This window comes from Oryctolagus cuniculus, chromosome 10, assembly GCF_051225735.1.
Source record: "Oryctolagus cuniculus isolate XC-2025 breed Fujian yellow rabbit chromosome 10, ASM5122573v1, whole genome shotgun sequence".
In the NCBI taxonomy this organism is placed as follows: domain Eukaryota; kingdom Metazoa; phylum Chordata; class Mammalia; order Lagomorpha; family Leporidae; genus Oryctolagus; species Oryctolagus cuniculus.
The window spans coordinates 31023065-31043375 of record NC_142876.1 but is presented as its reverse complement, the minus strand read 5'-3'; the positions used below and the strand labels follow the sequence as shown (position 1 = coordinate 31043375).

General features: G+C 55.5%; 1 protein-coding gene across 6 annotated transcripts in view; it reads right to left on the bottom strand.

Annotated features, from left to right (window-relative positions):
- The window catches only part of ST8SIA5 (ST8 alpha-N-acetyl-neuraminide alpha-2,8-sialyltransferase 5), a 77480-nt gene that overhangs the window by 10119 nt on the left and 47050 nt on the right, over positions 1-20311 (bottom strand). For 3 of the 6 annotated variants that reach the window (XM_051851247.3, XM_051851248.3, XM_089305176.1), the window contains 5 exons: positions 19753-19845; positions 8687-8773; positions 5378-5522; positions 3108-3220; positions 819-911 (listed from right to left, as the gene is read on the bottom strand). In XM_051851247.3, the coding sequence (XP_051707207.3) occupies positions 819-911; positions 3108-3220; positions 5378-5522; positions 8687-8773; positions 19753-19845 (531 nt within the window). Of the gene's footprint in view, positions 1-3; positions 574-818; positions 912-948; positions 1325-3107; positions 3221-5377; positions 5523-8686; positions 8774-19752; positions 19846-20311 lie in introns of those variants that run through there. The other 3 variants (XM_089305175.1, XM_089305177.1, XM_051851249.3) reach the window with 3 other exon arrangements.

Sequence of the window (20311 nt, the reverse complement as noted above, 5' to 3'; positions counted from 1 at the left end):
GGGTGGACAGTGAGAGGGAGGCCCCACTATCGCTGGGCAGGTGCAGGCAGGCGGGGGCAGTCGAACCCGGAGGGGCAGGTATCACATCGCTGCCCTGTCCTGTCTCCCACCACGTCCCCGGTGTTGTGCCTCTAATTCTGCCCCGTAGCCCTGCCCCCAGCAGGTCTCACACAGCTCTTCAGTTAGCTTACATAGCTTTCCCTCCAGGCTTTCTCACACCTCTGCCCCCCCCCCCATCCATTCTACAGGGGCTCCTGGCCTCTGGGCCGCTTTCACAGCCCGTCTGCCCACCCCTCCTATGACTCTGCCCAGGACCAGGGTTTCAACGCATTAGCTGCTGCCTCCCTAAAACCTCCCAGACAGACCCCAAGAGGGCAGCCAGGCGGGGAGCTGAGATTTTTACATACGGCTTCTCCCGGGTGCCTCCTTTTGGACACAGCCAGGCAGGGAGCCACCTGCCCTGGACACACACTGCAAAGCTCTCTGACCCATGTCCAGGTAGCCAAGGCCCGCACTGTCCAAGAAAGGGGTGATGCAAGCCACGTATGCAAGGTTAACTGTGTCAGGAAGCACCTTTTACAAGGAGATAGAAACGGGGAAAGTCTTTTCTTTTATTCAACCCAATATATAAAACATACTATCATTTCAACATGTAATTAGTCTTAAAAAAATGAGTAAGAGATGTCCCATCCTTTTTGTCCTAGCCAGTCTTTGGAACCCGGTGGGTGTTTCACACGTGGAGCCCGCCCAGGGGAAAAGCACCTGGACTCACTCTGTTTCCAGTGCCCAGGAGCCACAGCTCCAGGAAGGCCACTGACCTCTCTGTGATGATACTGGGGTTCACAGTGACCACGTCCGTCTTCACCCCCACATCCATGGTGTACTTCTCCGAGATGGGGGGTAGGTTGCACCTGCAGAAGAGACAAGGCACCCAGGGCAGGGGTCAGTCCTTCTGCGGGTGGAGCTGACAGGACATGAAGAGCAAGCTGGGACGGTGGTCACATGGGCAGAGGGACCCAGAGGCAGCCAGGTGGGGGATCAGACGGTGGTCCTCTGCTCCATGCCAGGCATCGGGCCTGCCCCTCAATACAATGGACAAGCCTGGGACCCTGGGGGAGACACACAGCATAGCTCAGCAAGGCTCCTGCTGCACTGCTGTGATGACCATGACAGTGAAATGCAAACAACTCTGGGCCATAAGACACCTCAGGCAGTGGGACAAAAGAAAGCTCACCGTTAGGGGATCTAAGCCAGAGAGAGACGATGTGGTATAGCAGGAAGGACCCATGCCCAGAACTGCACCCCCAATTCTCGCCATATGATCCTGGCAAAAAAAATTATTTTTTCATCTCTGAAATGCAAGGAACATTCAAAGACCACAGTTCGGGGCTGCAATGCCGGCATCCCATATGGGTACTGGTTCATGTCCCGGCGGCTCCAATTCCGATGCAGCTCCCTGCTAATGTGCTTGGGAAAGCAGTGGAGGATGGCCCAGGTGCTTGGGCCCCTGCACCCACGTGGGAGACCTGAAAGAGGCTCCTGGCTCCTGGCTTCAGACCAGCCCAGCTGCAGCCATTGCAGCCATCTGGGGAGTGAAACAATGGCTGAAAGATTCTCTCTCTCTCTCTCCCTTCCCTCTCTGCAGCTTTGATTTTCAAAGTAAATAAATCTGTTTTTAAAAAGACAGCATTTTTTACTGTAACAAAACTTATTATATGCCTGCATTGTCTGAAGGCTTTATATGTTAGCCCCTTTCATCCCCACACTAACTCCAAGGGGCAGGTCCTGTCACCCTCAGCTGACATTTCAGGAAGTTGAGGCAGAGTGCACAGGCCACTCCCCCAAAGAAACACCCATCCCAATCCCACCGCAGGCTGCCTGGCTTCAGAGCCTCCCCCGGCCCCGGCTCTCAGCTCTGGGGAGCACAGAGCCCATCCGCTCATGCACTCGTTCACGTTCCAAGCTCATCTTCTGAGTGATTACGACCTGCAGTTAGGACAGCAGTGGCTACAAACAGAAGCTCCTGTGTGTCCCCAGGTGGTCCCTGCGCGTGCACCGTGTTCCCTGGGGGTCTGGAATGGGGGCACCGGGGAAGAAGGCGGTGATTCCTGGGAGGAACCTGGTGGGACAAGTGGGACAGAGGGGCCAGATGACTTTCTTGGGGTCAGGTGCCTTGGCGATGGTGATGCCCAGCGTATGGTGACCGGGGCTGCACCGGAAAGACCCTTTCAGAGTGGCACTTCCCTGCCTTCCGGGGCGGCGAGTGGAGGAACCTTAACCCTGGGTCAGGGAGTGTGCGGGCCGGCTCCGGGCAGAGAGAGCAGTGTCCGTCACACACACCACCCACAGCCGGTGATACTCTGCGAGTGTGGGCAGGCTCTCCGTGGCTTCCCCCCACTGCAGACAGAGGGCTGGGAGTGCACGGCCCAGGCCCCCGAATGTGCTGGGGCTGTCTATTTCAGGACCTCCACTCACACCAAACCTCCCGGACACACCCGGCCCTGCCACCGACTCTGAGCAGTCCAGTGACAGTACCCGCGAACCATGGGGTCCCCCTGCAGGCTCCACCCAGGCCTCTGAGCTGCCAGCTCATATTTCCAACCCATCTCAAGATCTAAGCGAGGATCCCCAAAGATAAAAGAGAGAGGAATTACATCAGGAAGAAATACAAGGCCCAGTCCGCAGATTAATTGAAGCCAGGAGGCAGCCAGTATCGGAGCTGGTCATGAAGCTACACTGGTTCTACCCAGAGCTTCCGGAAAGGTGCCCGGAGGCCCACGCTGACAGATCTGTACCTCCCACCGCCTGCCAGTCCTCAAGTCCTCAGGGTCTTCATGTCTGTTGTGCCATTTGCTCTCCACAACTCCCATTTTTCAGATGTACACACTGAGGCCCGAGTGCAACAACTCTCTCCAAGTATAGGTTCGGGGACATGAAGGGAGTGTGGGAGTGGGGAGGTCGGATGAATCCCTTGAGGGCAGCCTGGGGGCACTGGGCACTGAGAGGGAGTGGCACCTGGGGGCGGGGCGCAGGGTGGAGGTGGCAGGCGCAGCTCCGGGGTGACAGGGTGATGACTTTACAGGAAGACAAAGAGACAAAGTCGTTACCGGAAGACAAAGTCGGCGCTGTTGATCTCCCTCCCGCAGCGGCTGTTCTTCAGGATGCCTCCGTTGCCCACCACGGCGCACTTCTTAAACTGCGACCGGTTGTAGGGCATGTCCTGGGGGAGGCACACACGTCGGCGTCAGTGCCCTCCCAGGCCCCACCCTTGTCTGAGGCTCTCCCCTCTGCAGGCTCGCCCACCTCTGCTAGCACGGGGCCCCCCAGCCTTGCATTTTTTCCACTTCACAGATGGGAGGGGCGTTCAAGAGACTTGTTACCTTGCGATATGGCCCTGAGGTTCCTGCCTTCAAGGATGCCCAGGAGCCTGCTGGGAAGCTTACCTCCCTGCACACCCCCACAGGCAGCAGAGCCTTCAGGGGCCTGGGCTGCACCCCGGGCTTCCAGGTGGCCCAGCCTGGGGGCGGCGGTGCACAGAGGGCTTGGGGACTGTCACTCCTGGCACAGCTTCCTTGGAGGGCCAGGCGCAGGGCCAGGACAGGGCCATGGAGGCATTTCACAGCCAGTGGGGAAAAGGCACTGTTTGACTTTTCTGACTTTTACCAGGCAAAGGGGAAAAAAAATAAAAATATCACTAGGAAAATGAGCAGATTCTTGTTGTGTTCTGTATGGAGTTTCCCAAGCTTTAATAAACCAAGAAGAACCAGATCATTTTCTGAAGATACAGTCTTCCTTTGGTATCCGAGGGAGACTGGTTCCAGCACCTTCCACGGGTACCAAAATCTGCAGGTGCTGCGTCCCTTATATAACATGGTGCAGTATTTCCTTAGCACCTACGCACATCCTCCCTATGAGCCAATCTTCAGATCTTCTCTAAGTTGCTTATAACACCTCACGCAATGTAAATGCTATGGAAATAGTTGTTAGACTGTATCTCTTAGAGAATAACCATGGGGAAAAAACCTGCACATGTTCAATGCTGACATGATTTTTTTTTTTTTAACATTCTTAATCCGCAATTGGTTGGATCTGAGGATGCTATAGAAATTTCTGGGCTTCAGCCCAGAACCACAGAATCAGTCTCCAGGGTGGGGAATAGAAGGCTGGGAAGCTGAATTTTTTACCAACCCAAAGATAGACTTATCTTTGGGAAAGCTAGGGATATGATCTAATTCAGGGACCGGCAAACTCTGGCCCAAGCACCACATTTGGCCTGCCACCTGTTTCAGCCTGGCCCACAGGCTAAGAATGGATTTTGGATTTTGAAATGGTTGGAAACAATCCAAGGAAGACTGTTTTGTGACACGTGAAAATTATATAAACCTGAGACGTCAGGGGCTAGGGAGAATGAAGTGTGGCCGGACACAGCCCCCCTCGCTGGCTGACCCGTGCCTATGGCGCCTTTGGGCTAGGTCAGACAAGAGTGGTTGTGACAGAGATGACAGGACTTGCAAGGTCTAATCCATTCACTCTGTGCTTCCCAGAGAATGTCGGCCCCCGGTGGTCCACAGCTTGCAACCAGGCTGTGTTGCGCCAAGTTCACCTGTTGTCACCAGGCTTTCTGTTCCAGGCCTCTGAGCCCCCAGCATGGTGATGCGGGAGAACACCTCTCACCCCAGCACGGTGATGCAGGTGACACCTCTCACCTGCAGCTCCTCCCCAGAGCCCCAGAACACCTGCTATGCTCCAACAGCCGTGGCAGAACGCAGGTGGATGTGGGGCCTGGTGTCCTCCCCACTCCCTCTAGAAGCAGGGGAGCCTAAGCGCTTGGATTTCATCCAGAAACAGCTGCAGCACCCTCACTTGACATTTCTACAAACTGGGCCCACCACGCCCTGCCCAGGGCCTGGAGCTCCCCCAGACACAGCCGTGCACACACCCCAGACCTCCCTGCTCGTCACAGGCCACACCTCCTCCACAACCGGCCCCCTCCCCCAGAGTCTGCAGCAGCAGTGAGGCCACTGAGCGCAGGCTCCTGAGCCTTGGTGATCTGAACGGTTCAAGTGGGCAGGATCTCCTCTGTGGGCCTCCAGGACCAGGAGGCTAGCCCTGACCGGCCTCCCCCCAGACTTCTTTAATGAGAAAGGAATGACACAAGATGTCTACCTGAAGTCCCTGATGTTTTATACATTCTAGCAGCCCAACTCGTCCCAATCCGAGTCCCAGTGCTACAGACAAGGCCACTGAGGCTTTGGAAGAAAATGACCAGAATGCGATGTGCAGGGGCCGAGCAGGAGTCACGCAGGGGCAAGGCCGTGGAGGGCCACGGCTGGGTGGGCTCCCTCACCCCACCCAGACCCCGGTGCCCAGGCAGCACCTTGGGGAACATGCGGAAGATCTCCTGGTTGATGTGGTAGATGCCGCTGGTGTCCACCTCGTACTTGAGCTTCGTCCCCAATGGCGTGTTCTTCTGAGTGGTGAAGAGGAAGGCAGGGGCATTGCAGCACCTGGACAGAGTGGACCTGCAGGGCAGGGGACAGGCGGGACAGATGATGACACTAGGCTAGGTCTCACAAGCACAGGGCTCCTGGGGCTGGGGCCTCTCCCACCACTTAGTCCATGCCCGCACCCACCCTGCATCTCCGCCCCTGCTGTCCCAAGGCAGGGCCTTCCTGCCTCTGCTGTTGCCGCCCTTCCAGGGCCCAAGCCAGGTTTGTCTCCAGGAGGCTCCAGCTGCCCCCACCCCACTGACCGCACTGGCCTTGAAGGCCGGAGCCAGACTGGGAGCCATACACACCATCGTCTGCCCATCTCCTCTCACGCTCCAATCAAAGCCCCTGATGGCAGGGACAAAATCCTGTGCAATGCCAGTCTCACAGGTGTGCAACAACTCGCGCCTGCGCATGGTGGTGTTAGCCATGCCTCCCACCAGCTTTCCTCAAATCTGCAAGGACGCCACTACTTCCCAGACACACGCTCCTGCTGCCCTGTTGATCCGGCCCCAGCTGGCAGCCCTGGGGAGGCCAGGCTCTTCCTTGGGGTCCTGGCTCCCACAGCCAACTCGAGACAAGGCACACACAAGAGCCCCAAGAGCAGGACACATGCAGGCAACAGAAATGTGCACGTCCAATCATTCAGCCACTGATCTCGGGAAGTGGGGACAGAGTCAGGGTGGTGGGCTGACACTGGCTGGCTTCCTGTCCGATGTAGAACTTGGCTTCCTGAGGAAGCTTCTAAGGGTTCATTATTTTATCTTTTTTTTTTTTTTTTTTTTTTTTTTTAGAAAAAGTCCTGTGGTGTGGGTTTGTATCAGAAAACCACTCAGACGTGAGCATCAGAGGGTTAAAGCTCAGATGCAGGCTTTTGAAGAAGCCACAAAACCCCCCGGGAGGGAGGCTGGGAGCCCGCCTGGCCAGGGCAGCCCAGTCTTGCTCTACTCTGCAGCTGGCGTCCCACCCAGCAGCACATTCATCCCCCCAGGCACGCCAGGGAGCCTCTGGAACGGGGTCAGACCCCTCTCTCATCCTGCTCCCCTTGCCCAGGGGACCCAGAGCCCTGCACCCTGGCCCCAGACCGTGCTGGATGTAACCAAGGCCACGGATCACTGCTCCCTCCCATCACGAGTTCACTATAAGCCCACAGGGATCCACTGCCTCTCCACACAGCAGCAGCAGGCAGAGCGTGCCCAGCCACCTTCCCCACCCCTGGCTAGGGCGTGCTCACCTTCAGTGTGCAGGGCCCCAGGAGGCAGGGACCACCCATGCCCTGGAGGCCAGTCTCAGCCACCAGCAAAAGATGGGGAAAGCCGCCCCAGGACTGCCATGGAAGCTTGGGTCACCAGCCTGGTGTCAGCAAGCCTGGATTCTAGTTTCTGCTCTGTTACCACCAGCTGGGGAGCTCAAAGTCTCCCCTGTCTGGGCCTCAGTTTCTTCATCTGTAAAATGGCTCTTCCACCTCCGACCCTCTTGACTCTGGCCTCTAGGTTGCCAAAGCCAGGAAAGCTATACACAGGATTCTTTTTGACTGTCTCTCTCGCAGGGGTCCCTGGGCAGCCCAGCTGGCTTCGAGCTGCAGCGAGTGATCTTTCTTGGGGAGCGTAGGGTTTCAGAGTGTGACTGAGGCTTTCCAGAGCAGAGGCCAGGCGCCCGGCAAGGCAGGGGCATGGGGAGCATCACAAACCCACACCCAGCCCTTGCAGCTTCGCTGCGCCAGAAACTCGATCCTGCTGGCCCACTGCAGAGTCTCCCCGAGGAGGGAGACCGACTCACACTAACCAAGCTCCTCACGGACTGCCCTACACACCAGAATGCCAGCGTACCTCGGCGAGGGCAGTGGGGTGAGGGGAGGCCTCCATCACAGGACTCTGTCCCGGGAACGGCAAAGCTCCTGCTGCCTTCCCACCCCCACTCCCACGCCTATGCCCAAACCGCACCAGGGTCCTGCCAACCATAGCTAAGCATCTTATCAGTGTTCCACTTGCTTGAAATGAGAGCAAAGGCAGGCAACCCACTGGCCTTAACATTCTTTCCATGTAGGGCCTGGCAAGGCCTGAGGTCACCTCCTCTTCCCACATCGGAAACCACTCTAGGCCCTGGATGTGTCTGTGTGATCCCTGCCACTGGATCATATACCTGTCTCGGTTATCATCTTCCTGTCGTCTCATTATTTCCTTAGATGAGTAACCCCACCAGCTGAGGCTTCTGTCCCCACTCTCGGTCTGGAGGGCACCTCATGCATCTCACTGCGCAGGCCTCAACCGTCCCAGGCCATCTCTCCCACTCAGCACGCGGCAACACTGCTGAGGAGCAGACCTGCCGCACAGATCTCGTTTCCTGCTCTCCCCGTCCCTTGCTCAAGTTCATGTTCTAGGTGATGGTCGCTGAGCCTGCAAATGAGTGTCAGGCCCAAGACTGGGCTTCCCACGTCTCACAAATGTCGGTGGCACCTGTTCCCTCCTGGCTGCCACTTTAAACATTCACATTTCTAAACAGGTGCCACTTAAAACTACTGCCTCTAGACCTAGCCCCGCATTGCAGCAAACTAGAACGAATGACTTCTAAAGACAACACGCTTGAGAACGCCCACGGTTCCCAGCCTCCCCGGAGAAGTCTTTCATTCTGAGAGCTCCTTGGTACCCTGAAACTCTGCCTGTGCTGCCGAAATTCAGTTTAGACACAACTGCTAGGACCCTAAAATCTCATAAAAGAAAAAGTCCAGTTGCACTAAAATATTGCTTTGCACTCACAGGATGTTAGAGATGAGGTCTACCACTAATGGAAACAATTTCTGGACATCTCCTACCTGCTTAGCTCCCTCAGGAGCTCATCTGTACATTTTTATTAGAGGGCAATTAAAAATATAACCGAGCTGAGCGCTCTGAGAAGGTGGCGGAGCTGCCCCAGGAGAGAGGAGGTGGGGACGACAAGGCCACGGCACAGGGCTGGGAGGCGTCTGGCAGAGACGACACCGACCTGGTAGGGCTGTGCCAGGGTTCAGGGAGGACTGTGATGGGGGAAGCCCCTGGCGAGAGCCCAACCCCCGCTGCGTGTGGACTCAGAACCTCCCACCGGCCAAATGCCTAAGCCCAGCAAAGTCCCAGCTGCACCCGCCCGCAGGACAGCGGAGACGGAGCAGGTGCTGGGTGGAGGAGCACAGGAGGAGGGGAGGACAGAGGAGTCGCAGGTACTTGAACTGGTTGGCTTCCGAGATGTTCATGGCCCACTTGCACATCTGGAGGCTCTTCCACCTGTCGAACAGCTCCGACTGTTTCACCCTGCGGGAGAGGAGATGGAGACGTGACAGGGGCTGCACCACGTCGGCGTTTCCTTCCTTCTTTTCTCCAAAGGTTCATTTATGTATTTGAAAGGCAGAGAGAGAGAGAGGGACAGAGAGAGAGAGAGAGAGATCTTGCACCTTTTTGTCCATTCCCTAAATGGACAAGGTTGGTCCAGGCCAAAGCCAGGAGCCTGGAATTCCGTCCGGGTGTCCTGTGTGGCTGGCAAGGCCCCCACGTGCTCGGTTTATCTGCTGCTGTTTTTCCAGGTGCATCAGCAGGGAGCAGGATCAGAAGCAGATCTGTTGGGCCTCGAACCAACACTCTGATACAGGTGTCGAGGGTGGTGAGTAAACTTGCTGCGCCCCAATGTGGGCCCCAAAGTGTCATCACTCCTTCCTGCTCCCCCACAGGCCAAACCGTGGTCTGGGTCTTTGCATTCATTGAGTTTTCTTATTTCTGTTTCCTGATGCTCTGGCACCCGCTCCCTGCTAATTCCTGGAAATGGCAATCGAACCCCCTTTCAGCAAACCTTTCACAGGCAACGGGCCCACCCACGCCCATGCCCTCAACCACGCCTTCTATCTGGGAACCGCTGTCCCCCTACCTGGGTCACCGCAGGGCTGGGTATCAGACAACCAGAGGCAGTTCCTACACCCCAGCGCCGACCCACATATCCTAACAGGTGACTACCAGCCCTTGCCTAGTCCTTCCCACCAAGTCCACAGCAAGCCCCTGCCTCCTGCCTCCTGCCTCCTGCCTGGTGCCTGCCCATGTGGGCCTGTGTGTCATGCCTCCTGCCCCCAGGGATCTGGGAGCATAAAGACTACTTCCTGTGTAACAGCCATTTCCACCTCTCCATATCTTACCATGAAACAAACCTGACACATCTCAGAACATTCTTCCACACAGTTCTCAGGAATAACTGTCTATAGAGGGAAGACGCCTGCTTCCCTAGCCTGCCAAACACCCTACTGTGCGCAGCACACAGTAGGACTCATAACCACGGCTTTCTCCCTCCTCAAGGGCAGATCACAGTTTCCAAATGATGGAAAAATCACACACGAGGAACTTGAGACGTGCGCTGTTCTCTGAACACCCGCGGCCAGGCTGCAGGCTGTCTGCACGGCTCAGCGCGGGCACGGTCCACCATGCTCTCAGGGACGGGGCTGCCTACATCACACAGGACAGGGAGCTAGTTTGCAAATGACCTATCTATATTTGCATATTCATCATGATGCACACTTACGATGTTTTAATGCTGTCTCCCCTGCTTCTAGGACAGTGCCCACAAAAACAGAGACACTCAATAAATACATGAATGGACCGACACAAATTCCCATGAACAGTCGCTGGCTGGCGGGCGGTCAGTGCATTGAACTTGGATAGTTAGGACAGGCACTCACCTGCCTTCCCAGGGGCTTCCCTCTTTTTCAGACTGTAGTCCCAAGCCCTCCCTCCCATGTGTGCACTCCAGCGGCTGCGTCACCATCCCCTGTCCTTATCTCTTCTGCCTTTCAAGTAAGAAATCGTTCCTGGGGGGGGGGGGGGGATGGCACACCTTGCACCTGTCATTTCAGCATGGTTGTAGGGTTGTAGGGTGTTCTGCAGAATTCTCTGGGACCTCAGCCTCTGGGAGTCCCAGGAAAGACCCTGGCCTGCAGGAAGTCATGAGATCCAAAGATGGAGGCTCCCCACACCCCCCAGGCAAAGCCAGCATGCCTGCTTGTTCCGGAAGGCTGACGATGCACCGTGCCACCAGGCTCCTGCTGGGGAGCTCCAGCTGGACACCAAGAAGCTGTGCGCTTGGGAGGGCACCTGCAGAAGGAGGGCGCCCGCATCACCACTGGGCGAGGCTCGCTCATCCCCCGAGCTCTGTGGCTGAGGTTCTCGGCCACACACGCTGCTTCTCTGGTTGATGTCCTAAGGAGCCCAGCAGGCTGCTGCTTCCAGAAGCCAGCGACCAGCACATGAGCCAGTGGCGCTAAGCTCCTACAGGCACTAAGGTCTGTTGGCTGCACCCAACCCTCCAGGGTGACAAGGAAACCCAGGTCCTGGGCCATCGAAACACTGTGAGTCACAGCTTGGGACATCCCCTATCAGAGTGCCTGACTTAAACCCCAGCCACTCTACTTCCAATACAGCTTCACGCTGATGTGAGAGACCTGAGCCTGGAGCAAGGTGCAACTGTTTTAAAATAGGCCTCCATCTTGTCACTCGGGCCTGACCAGGCCCTGAACCCCAGAAGCTCCTAAAAATAAATAAATGAATTCCCCTTGCAATAAACTCTCCTAGCAACAACCAATCAGCAGATAGCAGGGAAATACCTAAAGTTCCAGCTGTCTTTTCGGGGCAGTTAAGGTGACTGATAACATCCAGAGACCCTGAGGTTTGGCACGTACACCCCAGCAGCTCGGACCCTATACTTTAGCCAATCAATATAAACTTTAGCCAATCAATATAAAAGGCATCAACCCCAAAGCCATCCAACCATCTTTACTAGGTCCATTCCCGCCACTGGATGCGCTAATCAATTCTAAGAGATGTCCTTTAAATTTCCCGCATGATGAGATGATTTGCTAAATGGTACTATAATGTATAGAATGTCTCTAAAAACCCTATAAAAACCCTGTTAACTGAAGAGTTGGGGCTCTCAATTCAAATCCGCTGCATTGAGAGCCCAGGCCCGGACCTGTAATAAAACTCTCATGTGTTTTACAGCGATATCGGCTCCTTGGTGGTCTCTGGGAACAATCGAACTGGGCATAACAGATGCACACCCTGGGAAGGCAGCAGGTGATGGCTCTCATGTGGGAGAGCCAGATGGAGTTCCTGGCTCTTGGCTCCAGTCTGGCCAAGCTCCACCTGCTGTACCTCCTACATATGGGATCTCAGGCAGCTGAATGAACCTCTCCAGGCCTCAATTTTCTCAGCTATGAAATGGGCATAGTCTCTTGCACTTGCAGATGTGTTAAAAGTATTGAATAAGATGACACAATAAAGGGACCAGCATTGTGCTGCAGCGGGTTAAGCTGCCACCTGCAATGCCTGGTTTGAGTCTCAATCCAGCTCCCTGCTAATGCAACTGGGAAAGAAGCAGAAGTGCCACCCGGTGGGAGACCCAGATGGAGCTCCAGGCTCCTGGATTTGGCCTGGGCCAGCCCTGGCGGTTGTGGCCATTTGAGAAGTGAACCAGCAGATGGAAGAGCTCAGCCTCTCCCTCTCTCTCTGTTACTCTGAAACCTGTTTGTTAATATTTCTGAATATTAATATTAGTAAGCTGTGTGGGTTCTTGCCACGAATTCTGAATACTGGCTCAAACAGACCAGACGACATGGTAAGTTTTTAAGGTTTTATTCAGCAAGAGAAATGCAATGTCACCCACTCTCCCTCTCCCCTTGACTGATCCTTGCAACTCATAGGCCACTGCCTCAAAAATCATGGAAGCATAGCCCTGGCAACAGGGCAGGCCAGGGTCCCAGGCTCAACTGTTACCAGCATCTAGGCCTTATTCCCGGTGCCTCCGATGCCGTGTCACACCCTGGACCAAGGCCGGAGTCCAGACACCCAGCTTGGACCCCTGGCTCCATTGTCAATGTGTAAGGAGAACTTGGGCAAGCCATGCTCTCTCTCGGGGACCCGCTGCTTCACCTGTACGACTGCTACGACAGCTGCTGTGGTGGGTGCAGAGGTGGGCGGGATTCACTGGGAATGGCACGCGTGGCTAGGCTCCATAAATCACTGCACGAAGGCAAGGATCCTGTAAAGACGAAGCGCTGACCCCAGGCACCGCTCTCCATCCCCCGGACACTAGAGGAATAACAAAGGCCTACACCGCCCAGTGGAAGGGCAAGAAGGGGTCCTTCAGTGGAAGAGAGACTGCAACAAGGGGAGCGGCGGTGACCAAAGGACAGGGTGGCACAGCCCAGAGGACCTGCAGTCAATCCCGCCCCCTGGGGCAGCCAAATATTTAACATCCAGCAGAGGGAGACGAGGGGTGGAAGGAGAGTGCCAGTTCTTCTCTTAAAAAAAAAAAAAAAAAAAAGGTGTCACTCCCAGGTCGAAGATCTGGGCACTCTAGCAGCAAAAGAACCAGCATCATCTTAAAACCTTTAGATACACAGCTCCTATCAGCTGTTAACTTCTCATTACAAATAGATAACCAAGGGTCACCTGGTCAACCTGGAGGAGCCAGAACAAGATAAATCATCAGGCAAACTGAGCAGACAGAAAACTTGGAAGAACAAAATAGAACTTAAAATATTCTAGTTGGTATCCCCAGAGACACTGAAGGTGCGAATGCAACCTTAGACATGAGAATAGGCTGTTCTGAGAACAAAGAAAGAGCCCCTGGGCAGGGAATGGGGATGCACGAATGGACACGCCAGAGCAAAGACGAGGTTGAGGGGTAGAAGTGCAAGCAGAACAATCCGGAAGATCCAGTACACAACTCCTAAGGGCACCAGGAAGAAGAAGCAGAGAAAGAGGGAGAGGAAGACAGAGGATTGAGAAAGTGTCCAAGAGTTTGGTTATATGCTGCAGATGCAGAGCCCACTGGGCACTAAGCCACACCACGGGGACATTTGGAACTGCCAGGGGCAGGGGCGGGGCGAATCATTTCAGAAAGAACGACCGTTCCCCCTGGATCCCAGAAGATGGTGGAGAAGTTCTTCAACACCACAAGGGAAGATGACTTTCAGCTAATATATGAACCTACTAAACCAATAAATAAACCATTGATCCAACTACCATCTAGCCAGCCCATCCAACAACCCACCAAGCCAGCAATCTAACAACCCACCAAACCAATCATCAAGCACAGAGGAAAGTTTTAATTTACTTAGACATGGAATGACTCAAAAATCTTACCTCTCAATCCCATTGCTTCTTGGGAATTTTCTTTAGGATGGGTGGAAGTAAACTGACGGAGTAAATAAGGAAAGTTATGGGTCCCCTAAAGGTGAATTCAACCTGTGAAGGCAGAGAAGGGAAGCCTCAGGAATGAGAGCCATGTGACCCACTAAGAGCAGTGTGGCCAAGCTGGAACAAGAGGATGGAAGGAGACCTTAGAGAAAAAGACTGATGGACAGAGAGGCATGTGCATGTGTGTGTGTGTGTGTGTGCGCACGTGTGTGTGTGTGTGTGTGTGTGTGTGTAGCAGAAATGTGGCATAAGAGAGACCCAGGGTACAAGCAGGGGAAGATGGCTAGATGCCCCAGACAAAGGGAGAGAAAACACGTACCACAGAACATGGACTCATGGTGCCTCCCCGGCCCTGAGCGGACAATAACTGCACTGCACCAATTACGGGAAACACTGTTTGCCAATGTTCAACTCTCATCGTCAACCCCCGGAGCATGCCCCCCAAAAGGCTTGTTGTGGTTGCAAACAGAACGTCAGCGTTATCAGCCTTGACATTTAGAAAGCAAACTCGGGATGACGAATGCCGAACACAGGTGGGGAGAGCTGCAAGGCAGAGGCAGTGTTAAGCAGCCTCATCTCCCGGCGCGGGATCGAGAGACGCTGTCTAGATTTGGTTTCATAGAAGAAATAGATGATTTAGACGATCTATAGATAGAAGGACTAAACATAGCAATGCCCTTGAACTGAGGAAACTTGGGGAGGGGGGACGCAAGGGAGCGGAATCCACACCCACCAAGACAGGGCCTGGGAAAAGGAGTAAGACTAGAAACCGCTGCCTGCATGATTTCCTGAAAGGCCATCAGAGCAGAGCATGGCAAGGGGCCAGGCTGCGGGAGAAGGCGCGGGGCAGGGGCTGGGGCTTCCCTTGGAAGCTTCTGTGATTGCCTGGATTTCTCACATGCAAGAGCAGAATGAGAGCAGAGGGGCCGGCGCTGTGGCGCAGTGGGTTAAGGCCCTGGCAGGAAGCGCCGGCATCCCACATGGGCACCAGTTCAACACCCGGCTGCTCCACTTCCGATCCAGCTCTCTGCTATGGCCTGGGAAAGCAGTAGAAGATGGCCCAAGTCCTTGGACCCCTGCACGCATGTGGTAGACCCGGAAGAAGCTCCTGGCTCCTGGCTTTGGATCAGCCCAGCTCCAGCCATTGCAGCCAATTGGGAAGTGAACCATTGGATGGAAGATCTCTCTCTCTGCCTCTCCTCTCTCTGTGTAACTCTGATTTTCAAATAAATAAATATATCTTAAAAAAAAAAAAAAAAAAAAAAAAACACGAGAGAATGAGAGAAGAATGATTGCCGCCTCCTTACCCTTCTTTCTCCCCCTCTCCTTCCATTGGCTCCTCTGTTGGCAGCTAGGTCTCACCCACTTCCTGTGTCCACTCGTTCACTTCCTAACAGCTCCTGAGCCCACATGTGGGGCAGACCCAGAGATGCCTGAGCCTGGGCCCTGCCCTCAGAGCCCCCTGCCGGGCAGAGGAGTGTAGCTCAGTGTCACAGGGCAGAGTCCCCTCCCCCCACCCCCCCAGCCCCAGCGCGTGCCTGCCCAGCAGGCTGGGTTCCCAGCTTCTCTCTTGGCCTCAGCACCAGGCTTGGTATAAAGTGCCCAGCCCCAGAAAGGGGGGGCGGGGTGGCAGCGGAGGCCAGTCCTGGGAGTTACCAGACAAAGGCCCCATCTAGACAGCAACCGTGGGTTTTCATTTAAACACCAAGAGGTCTAGAATGACTAGAATCGAGTATATAATTTTCACAAGAACTAGCGACGATGCCTTCTCATAACGAGTCCTCAGACAGCGATTCCTGCCGCATCAGAGCTGCCGGCGAGCGAGGCACCTTCCATGTGGGAATTTTCCGGCTCACTGCCTGTGAGCACTGATTTCAGCCTCCTTGGATCCAAATCACTCCCCGATGAATCACACGCCTCCCAGGACGGGACACCAGCTGGCATCCTGTGCGCCTGAGGGGACGCCAGCGCGTCTGCCTATCCATCCACTTCCAGCCACAGGCAGGAACTGAACCCTTCCCGGCGACTCAGGGCTGGTCCCACCGTGAGTCCTGCTCAGGGTGCTGGGCTGGAGAACCAGGAGCCCGCGGGTGGCCGGATGCTGTCACAGGCACTCATATCAGAGGCTGGCCTCTGGGGCTGTTTGATCGTAGATGTGGGGGACCCACTGACCTCAGCCTGGGGACTCTAGCAAGGAGGTGCTGGGCTCGCTGCTCCCGACTACCTCCCAGGCTCACCCCACCACCACCACGCACCGCCATGCACCACCATGCACCATGAACAGCCCTGGCCTCTCCTCTCTCCTCTCCCTCAGATTTCCAGGAGCTTAGGGACCACACGGCGAGCACCTGCCGTGGAAGACAGGCCGTGCAGGACCCAGCTAGGCTGGGGGGCACCAGCCGAGTGCTGCAGAGGTGAGAACTAAGGCCACACCGCACCACCCGTGGGCCGTGAAGAGGGACAAGGCGGTCGCCACACTAGGGTCTACCACCACCTACACTGTTTGCGCTCTAGGACCTGGGTGGGCCATTCCTAACCTGGCCCCGGACGGAAGCTGCAGAGGGCACTGCAGTGGCCTGAACTGCGTCCCCTCAAATGCCCGTGTTGCTGTCTCAAGCCCCAGCACCTCGGAATGGGGCTGTGTTTGGAGAAAAGGCCCTCAAAGAGGAAAGAAAGGTTAAAATGAGGCCAGGAGCGTGGTCCCCAACCATGCTTCCTTCTAGGAAGAGGAGCTTCCAACACAGACAGGACACAGGTGGCAGGGACCCAGTGACAAGAAGGCCACCTCCACGCCAGGAAGACAGGAGAATCCGCTCTCCCAATACCCAGCCTCCAGGATGAGGCGAAGACGGAGGGGGTCCTGCTGTTTCAGCCGCTGTCTGTGGTCCTTTGTGCCAGCAGCCCTGGCAAACTGGTGCAGGCACAAGCCCAGCACACAGGAAACGCGCGGGCCAAGGGCTGGGAAGTCCCACACACAGAAGCACAGCTGGTGCATGCGGTCCTCAGATCTTCCCAGCCAGCCCGCAGGGTAACCACAAGGACGCTGAGCTGCGTCCTCAATGGCTGTGCTCTGGCTTCCACAGTAAAGACGCCAAGGTGTCTCTACCAAGATGGCTGAGCTCGGAGAAGAGACCCAGGCTCTCTCGTGAGCTCACGACGGTGGCTCCTGCCTGACGTGACGTCTGGGCAGCCGCCTCTGCCACTGCACCTGCCCAGTGCAGGGTTTCAAACCCCAATCAGTCCCCACCCCCTTGCCTGCTTCCAGCCCTCCCCTGGGGCAGCGTTTGGTGAAGCAGTTGACCTTGTCGCTGGGGACACCTACATCTCCTGTGGCAGTGCCTGGGCTCAGCTCCACGTCTAACTCCAGCTTCCTGCTAACGCACACCCTGGGAAGCAGCTGGTGACGGCTCACGGACTTGGGTCCCTGACACCCCCACGGGAGACCCAGGTTGAGTTCCAGACTTCAGCCTGGCTCAGCCCTGGCCATTACAGGCATTTGGGGGAGTGAACCAGCAAATGGAAACTCACTCTCTCTCTCTCTCTGCCACTCAAAAAAAAAAAAAAAAAAAGGTAAAAAATAATTTCTTGAAACCCTCCCCTGGATACCCATGGCCCCCAGGGAAAGACAAAATCCAGACCTGGGTCTGCACTATAAGGCTCCCCATCTGCCCTGCCAGCCCCCCTAGCTGTGTCACTGTGTCCCCAGGCTCGCTGCTGGCATTGGGCCATTGTACATACTCTTCCTTCCATCTGGAATCCTCCATGGCCCTTCAGATGGGAGATCCAGCACCCTCTCCTCAGGGACATCTTGCCTGACAAACCCTCCAGCCCAGCCAAGGTCAAGTTTCCCGTGCTGGGCTGCGGGTACCACGGAGAGGGGCCACAATGTGTGTGCTGAGCCCAGGGCTCTTGGAACTGATGGGAGGGGACTGCCTCTTGCATTCATCTCTGGACAGAGCACACAGACCACCATGCAGTGCGGGGGCCATCACCCACGCAGCCCATCGCAGCTGGGCGTTTGGTCTCACCCTTGGGGCTTCCCAACGCAGCTGATGGAGGCTGTGTGTGACAGCCCAGAAAAGCTGCTGCTGCTGCTCTTCCAAAAAGGAAAGAAAGAGGTGACAGAGAGAGAGAGAGAGAGAGAGAGGCATGAATATTCACGGAGCACCTACAGTGTGTGCTACTATACAGACAGCTGGGCTACTTGTTATATCAGCTAATCCACACAACAGCCCTGCAAGGGTGCTTAGTAACACCCCCATTTTTGTAGGTAAGGAAAGACTCAGAGAAGTTACGTAATTTGTATAAAGATTGAGAGCTGGAAAGGCCCAGAGTCAGCTTTGGACCCTGGGACTGCCCACACCCTTCCCGTGTCACACACCACCTGGGATCACATCAAATGGCCCGTGTCCGCCGGCTGGGGTCAGAGGTCCCCGAGTTCATGTCCAGGGGCCCATGAGTCCATACAAACGGTCTTCTAAGCGTTCACAGAAGAGACTGGGCAGTTAGCCTAGCAGTTAAGATGCCCGCATCCCAACTCAGAGTATCTGGGTGTGATTCCCAGCTCCGGTTCCTGACCGCAGCTTCCTGCCAAAGCAGACCCGGGGGGACAGCAATGATGGCTCAAGGAACTGAGTTAACGTCACCCACGTGCGAGACCTGGTGTTCAGTCCTCGCCCCCAGCTTTGACCCTGATCCAGCCTGGGTGGCTGCAGGCAATCGTGGAGTGAACCTGTTGGTGAAGCTTGCTCTATTAGTCTCTCTCTCTCTCTCTCTCCCTCCCTCCCTTCCTCCCTCTCTCCCTCCCTCCCTCTCAAATAAATAGATTTTTTGAAAGTTCATGGAAAACATATATTATTAAAAAAACCTATATGTGAATTTAAAATGTCAGGCACCAGAATAAACTAATTTGACTTCCATGAACTTTCTGGAAGTATTATTGTACAAGCACCCAGTGTTGCCTGCCTCTGAATAAGCTGCCATTTCCCCACACCCACATAGAACCGTTTCTATAACACACAGATTCTGTCATTATTACTGCAGTGTGAATTCCTCCAAACGGGTTTGACAAGTTCACAGAGATTCTACAGGGAAGGGACGCGTCCAACATTTCCTCCCCAGGCTGTGGGAGAGCTGCAGGTGACGCCCTGTTGAGAGGTGGGCAGCAACGCAGTTCTTTTAACCATTTGTGTAAAAACCACATCAAGCACCTCTGTGCACACACGCACACTCTCTGGAAGGAGGCACACAGACACCTCGGTCGCCTGGGAGAAGGAAAACCCCACGGCTGTGAGTGGGGCTCTTCACCACACCCTCCTGTGTTGGATCCTGCATCGTGTCAATAGTTTCACAGTCAGAAGTTTTTTGAGGCCACAGTTGTGGGACAGTGGGTTATGTGCCTCCTGCAGTGTGGGCATCCCACATCAGAGCACCAGTTTGAGTTCCGGCTGCTCTGCTTCCGATCCAGCTCCCGGCTGACGGGTCTGGGAAGGCAGCGGAGGATGGTCCAAGTGCTTGGGCCACTGCCACCCATGAGGGAGATGTAGAAGGAGCTCCAGGCTCCTGGCTGCGAGCTGGCCCAAAGCTGGTTGTTGAAGCCATCTGGGAAGGGAACCAGTGGATGCAAGATCTCTCTCTCTCTCTCTCTTTGTCGCACTCCCTTTCAAATAAATAAATGAATAGACCTTTAAAAAGAAAATCAAGAGTTCTAATGAAACCATAGATTGTCGATAGCAGGAGGATGGCGCTTACCCTGTGGAGCCAGGCACGGGCTGCATTTCAGTAAGAGGCACCTGGGCACTTAATTTCCACCCCAGAGGCATCCAGTGATGCTGGCCAAGGACGCCGGGAACTGAGCCAGGGATGTCGGCAACCAGGTCACCAGAGGTGACCTTGCAAATTTGGCTGTCATGAAGCAGGCACAGCTCTGCAGAGCTTCCCACACGCCAGTAGCCCGGGGAAGGAGGCCTGGTCTTGGCTCTGTACCACACTTCCTGTCCCCTCCTGCCCTGCCCTGTCCTGTCCATCCCGTCCCACCCCACCGCGGCCACACTCACATGGACAGCACCTTCACTTCCAGGATCTCGTGCCTCAGCTCCAGGCATCTCGTGGAGTTATATTCAAAAGGCCCCTCGTAAAACTCAAAATACCTGTGAAGCAACAGGAAGGGAGGTTACATGGAGCCCCAGCCATGCTCTCCCAACCCTGCCTCATGCTTGGGTCGGAGGGTGGGGAATCTCTCCCAGGCAAAGCAGCCCCCGCCCAGCAGATGAGCTGGTAGAGGGGTCCAGGCAGCTTGCAGGGCCCCCCTCCGTGGATGATGACTGGGTGACCAGGGACTCTGAGCCGCCCACTGCCCTGGGGGTGCATGCATTTACAGGAACAAGAACCCATCTGCATGACAGGGTGATCCACAAGTAGGTTTGGCTCCCAGTTCCCAGCTGGGACAGAGTGGGCAAGAGGGGGACGCTCTGCACTGCGACAGGGAGGGTGTGGAGACCAGAGTCTGCATGCTCCAGCCAGCCTGCCCTCTCCTGTCCTCCTGCCCTTGGGAGAAGGACCCCCAGCAGCAGCCACAGCACGGCTGAGCTTCCCACGGCTTTTCCCACCTCACAG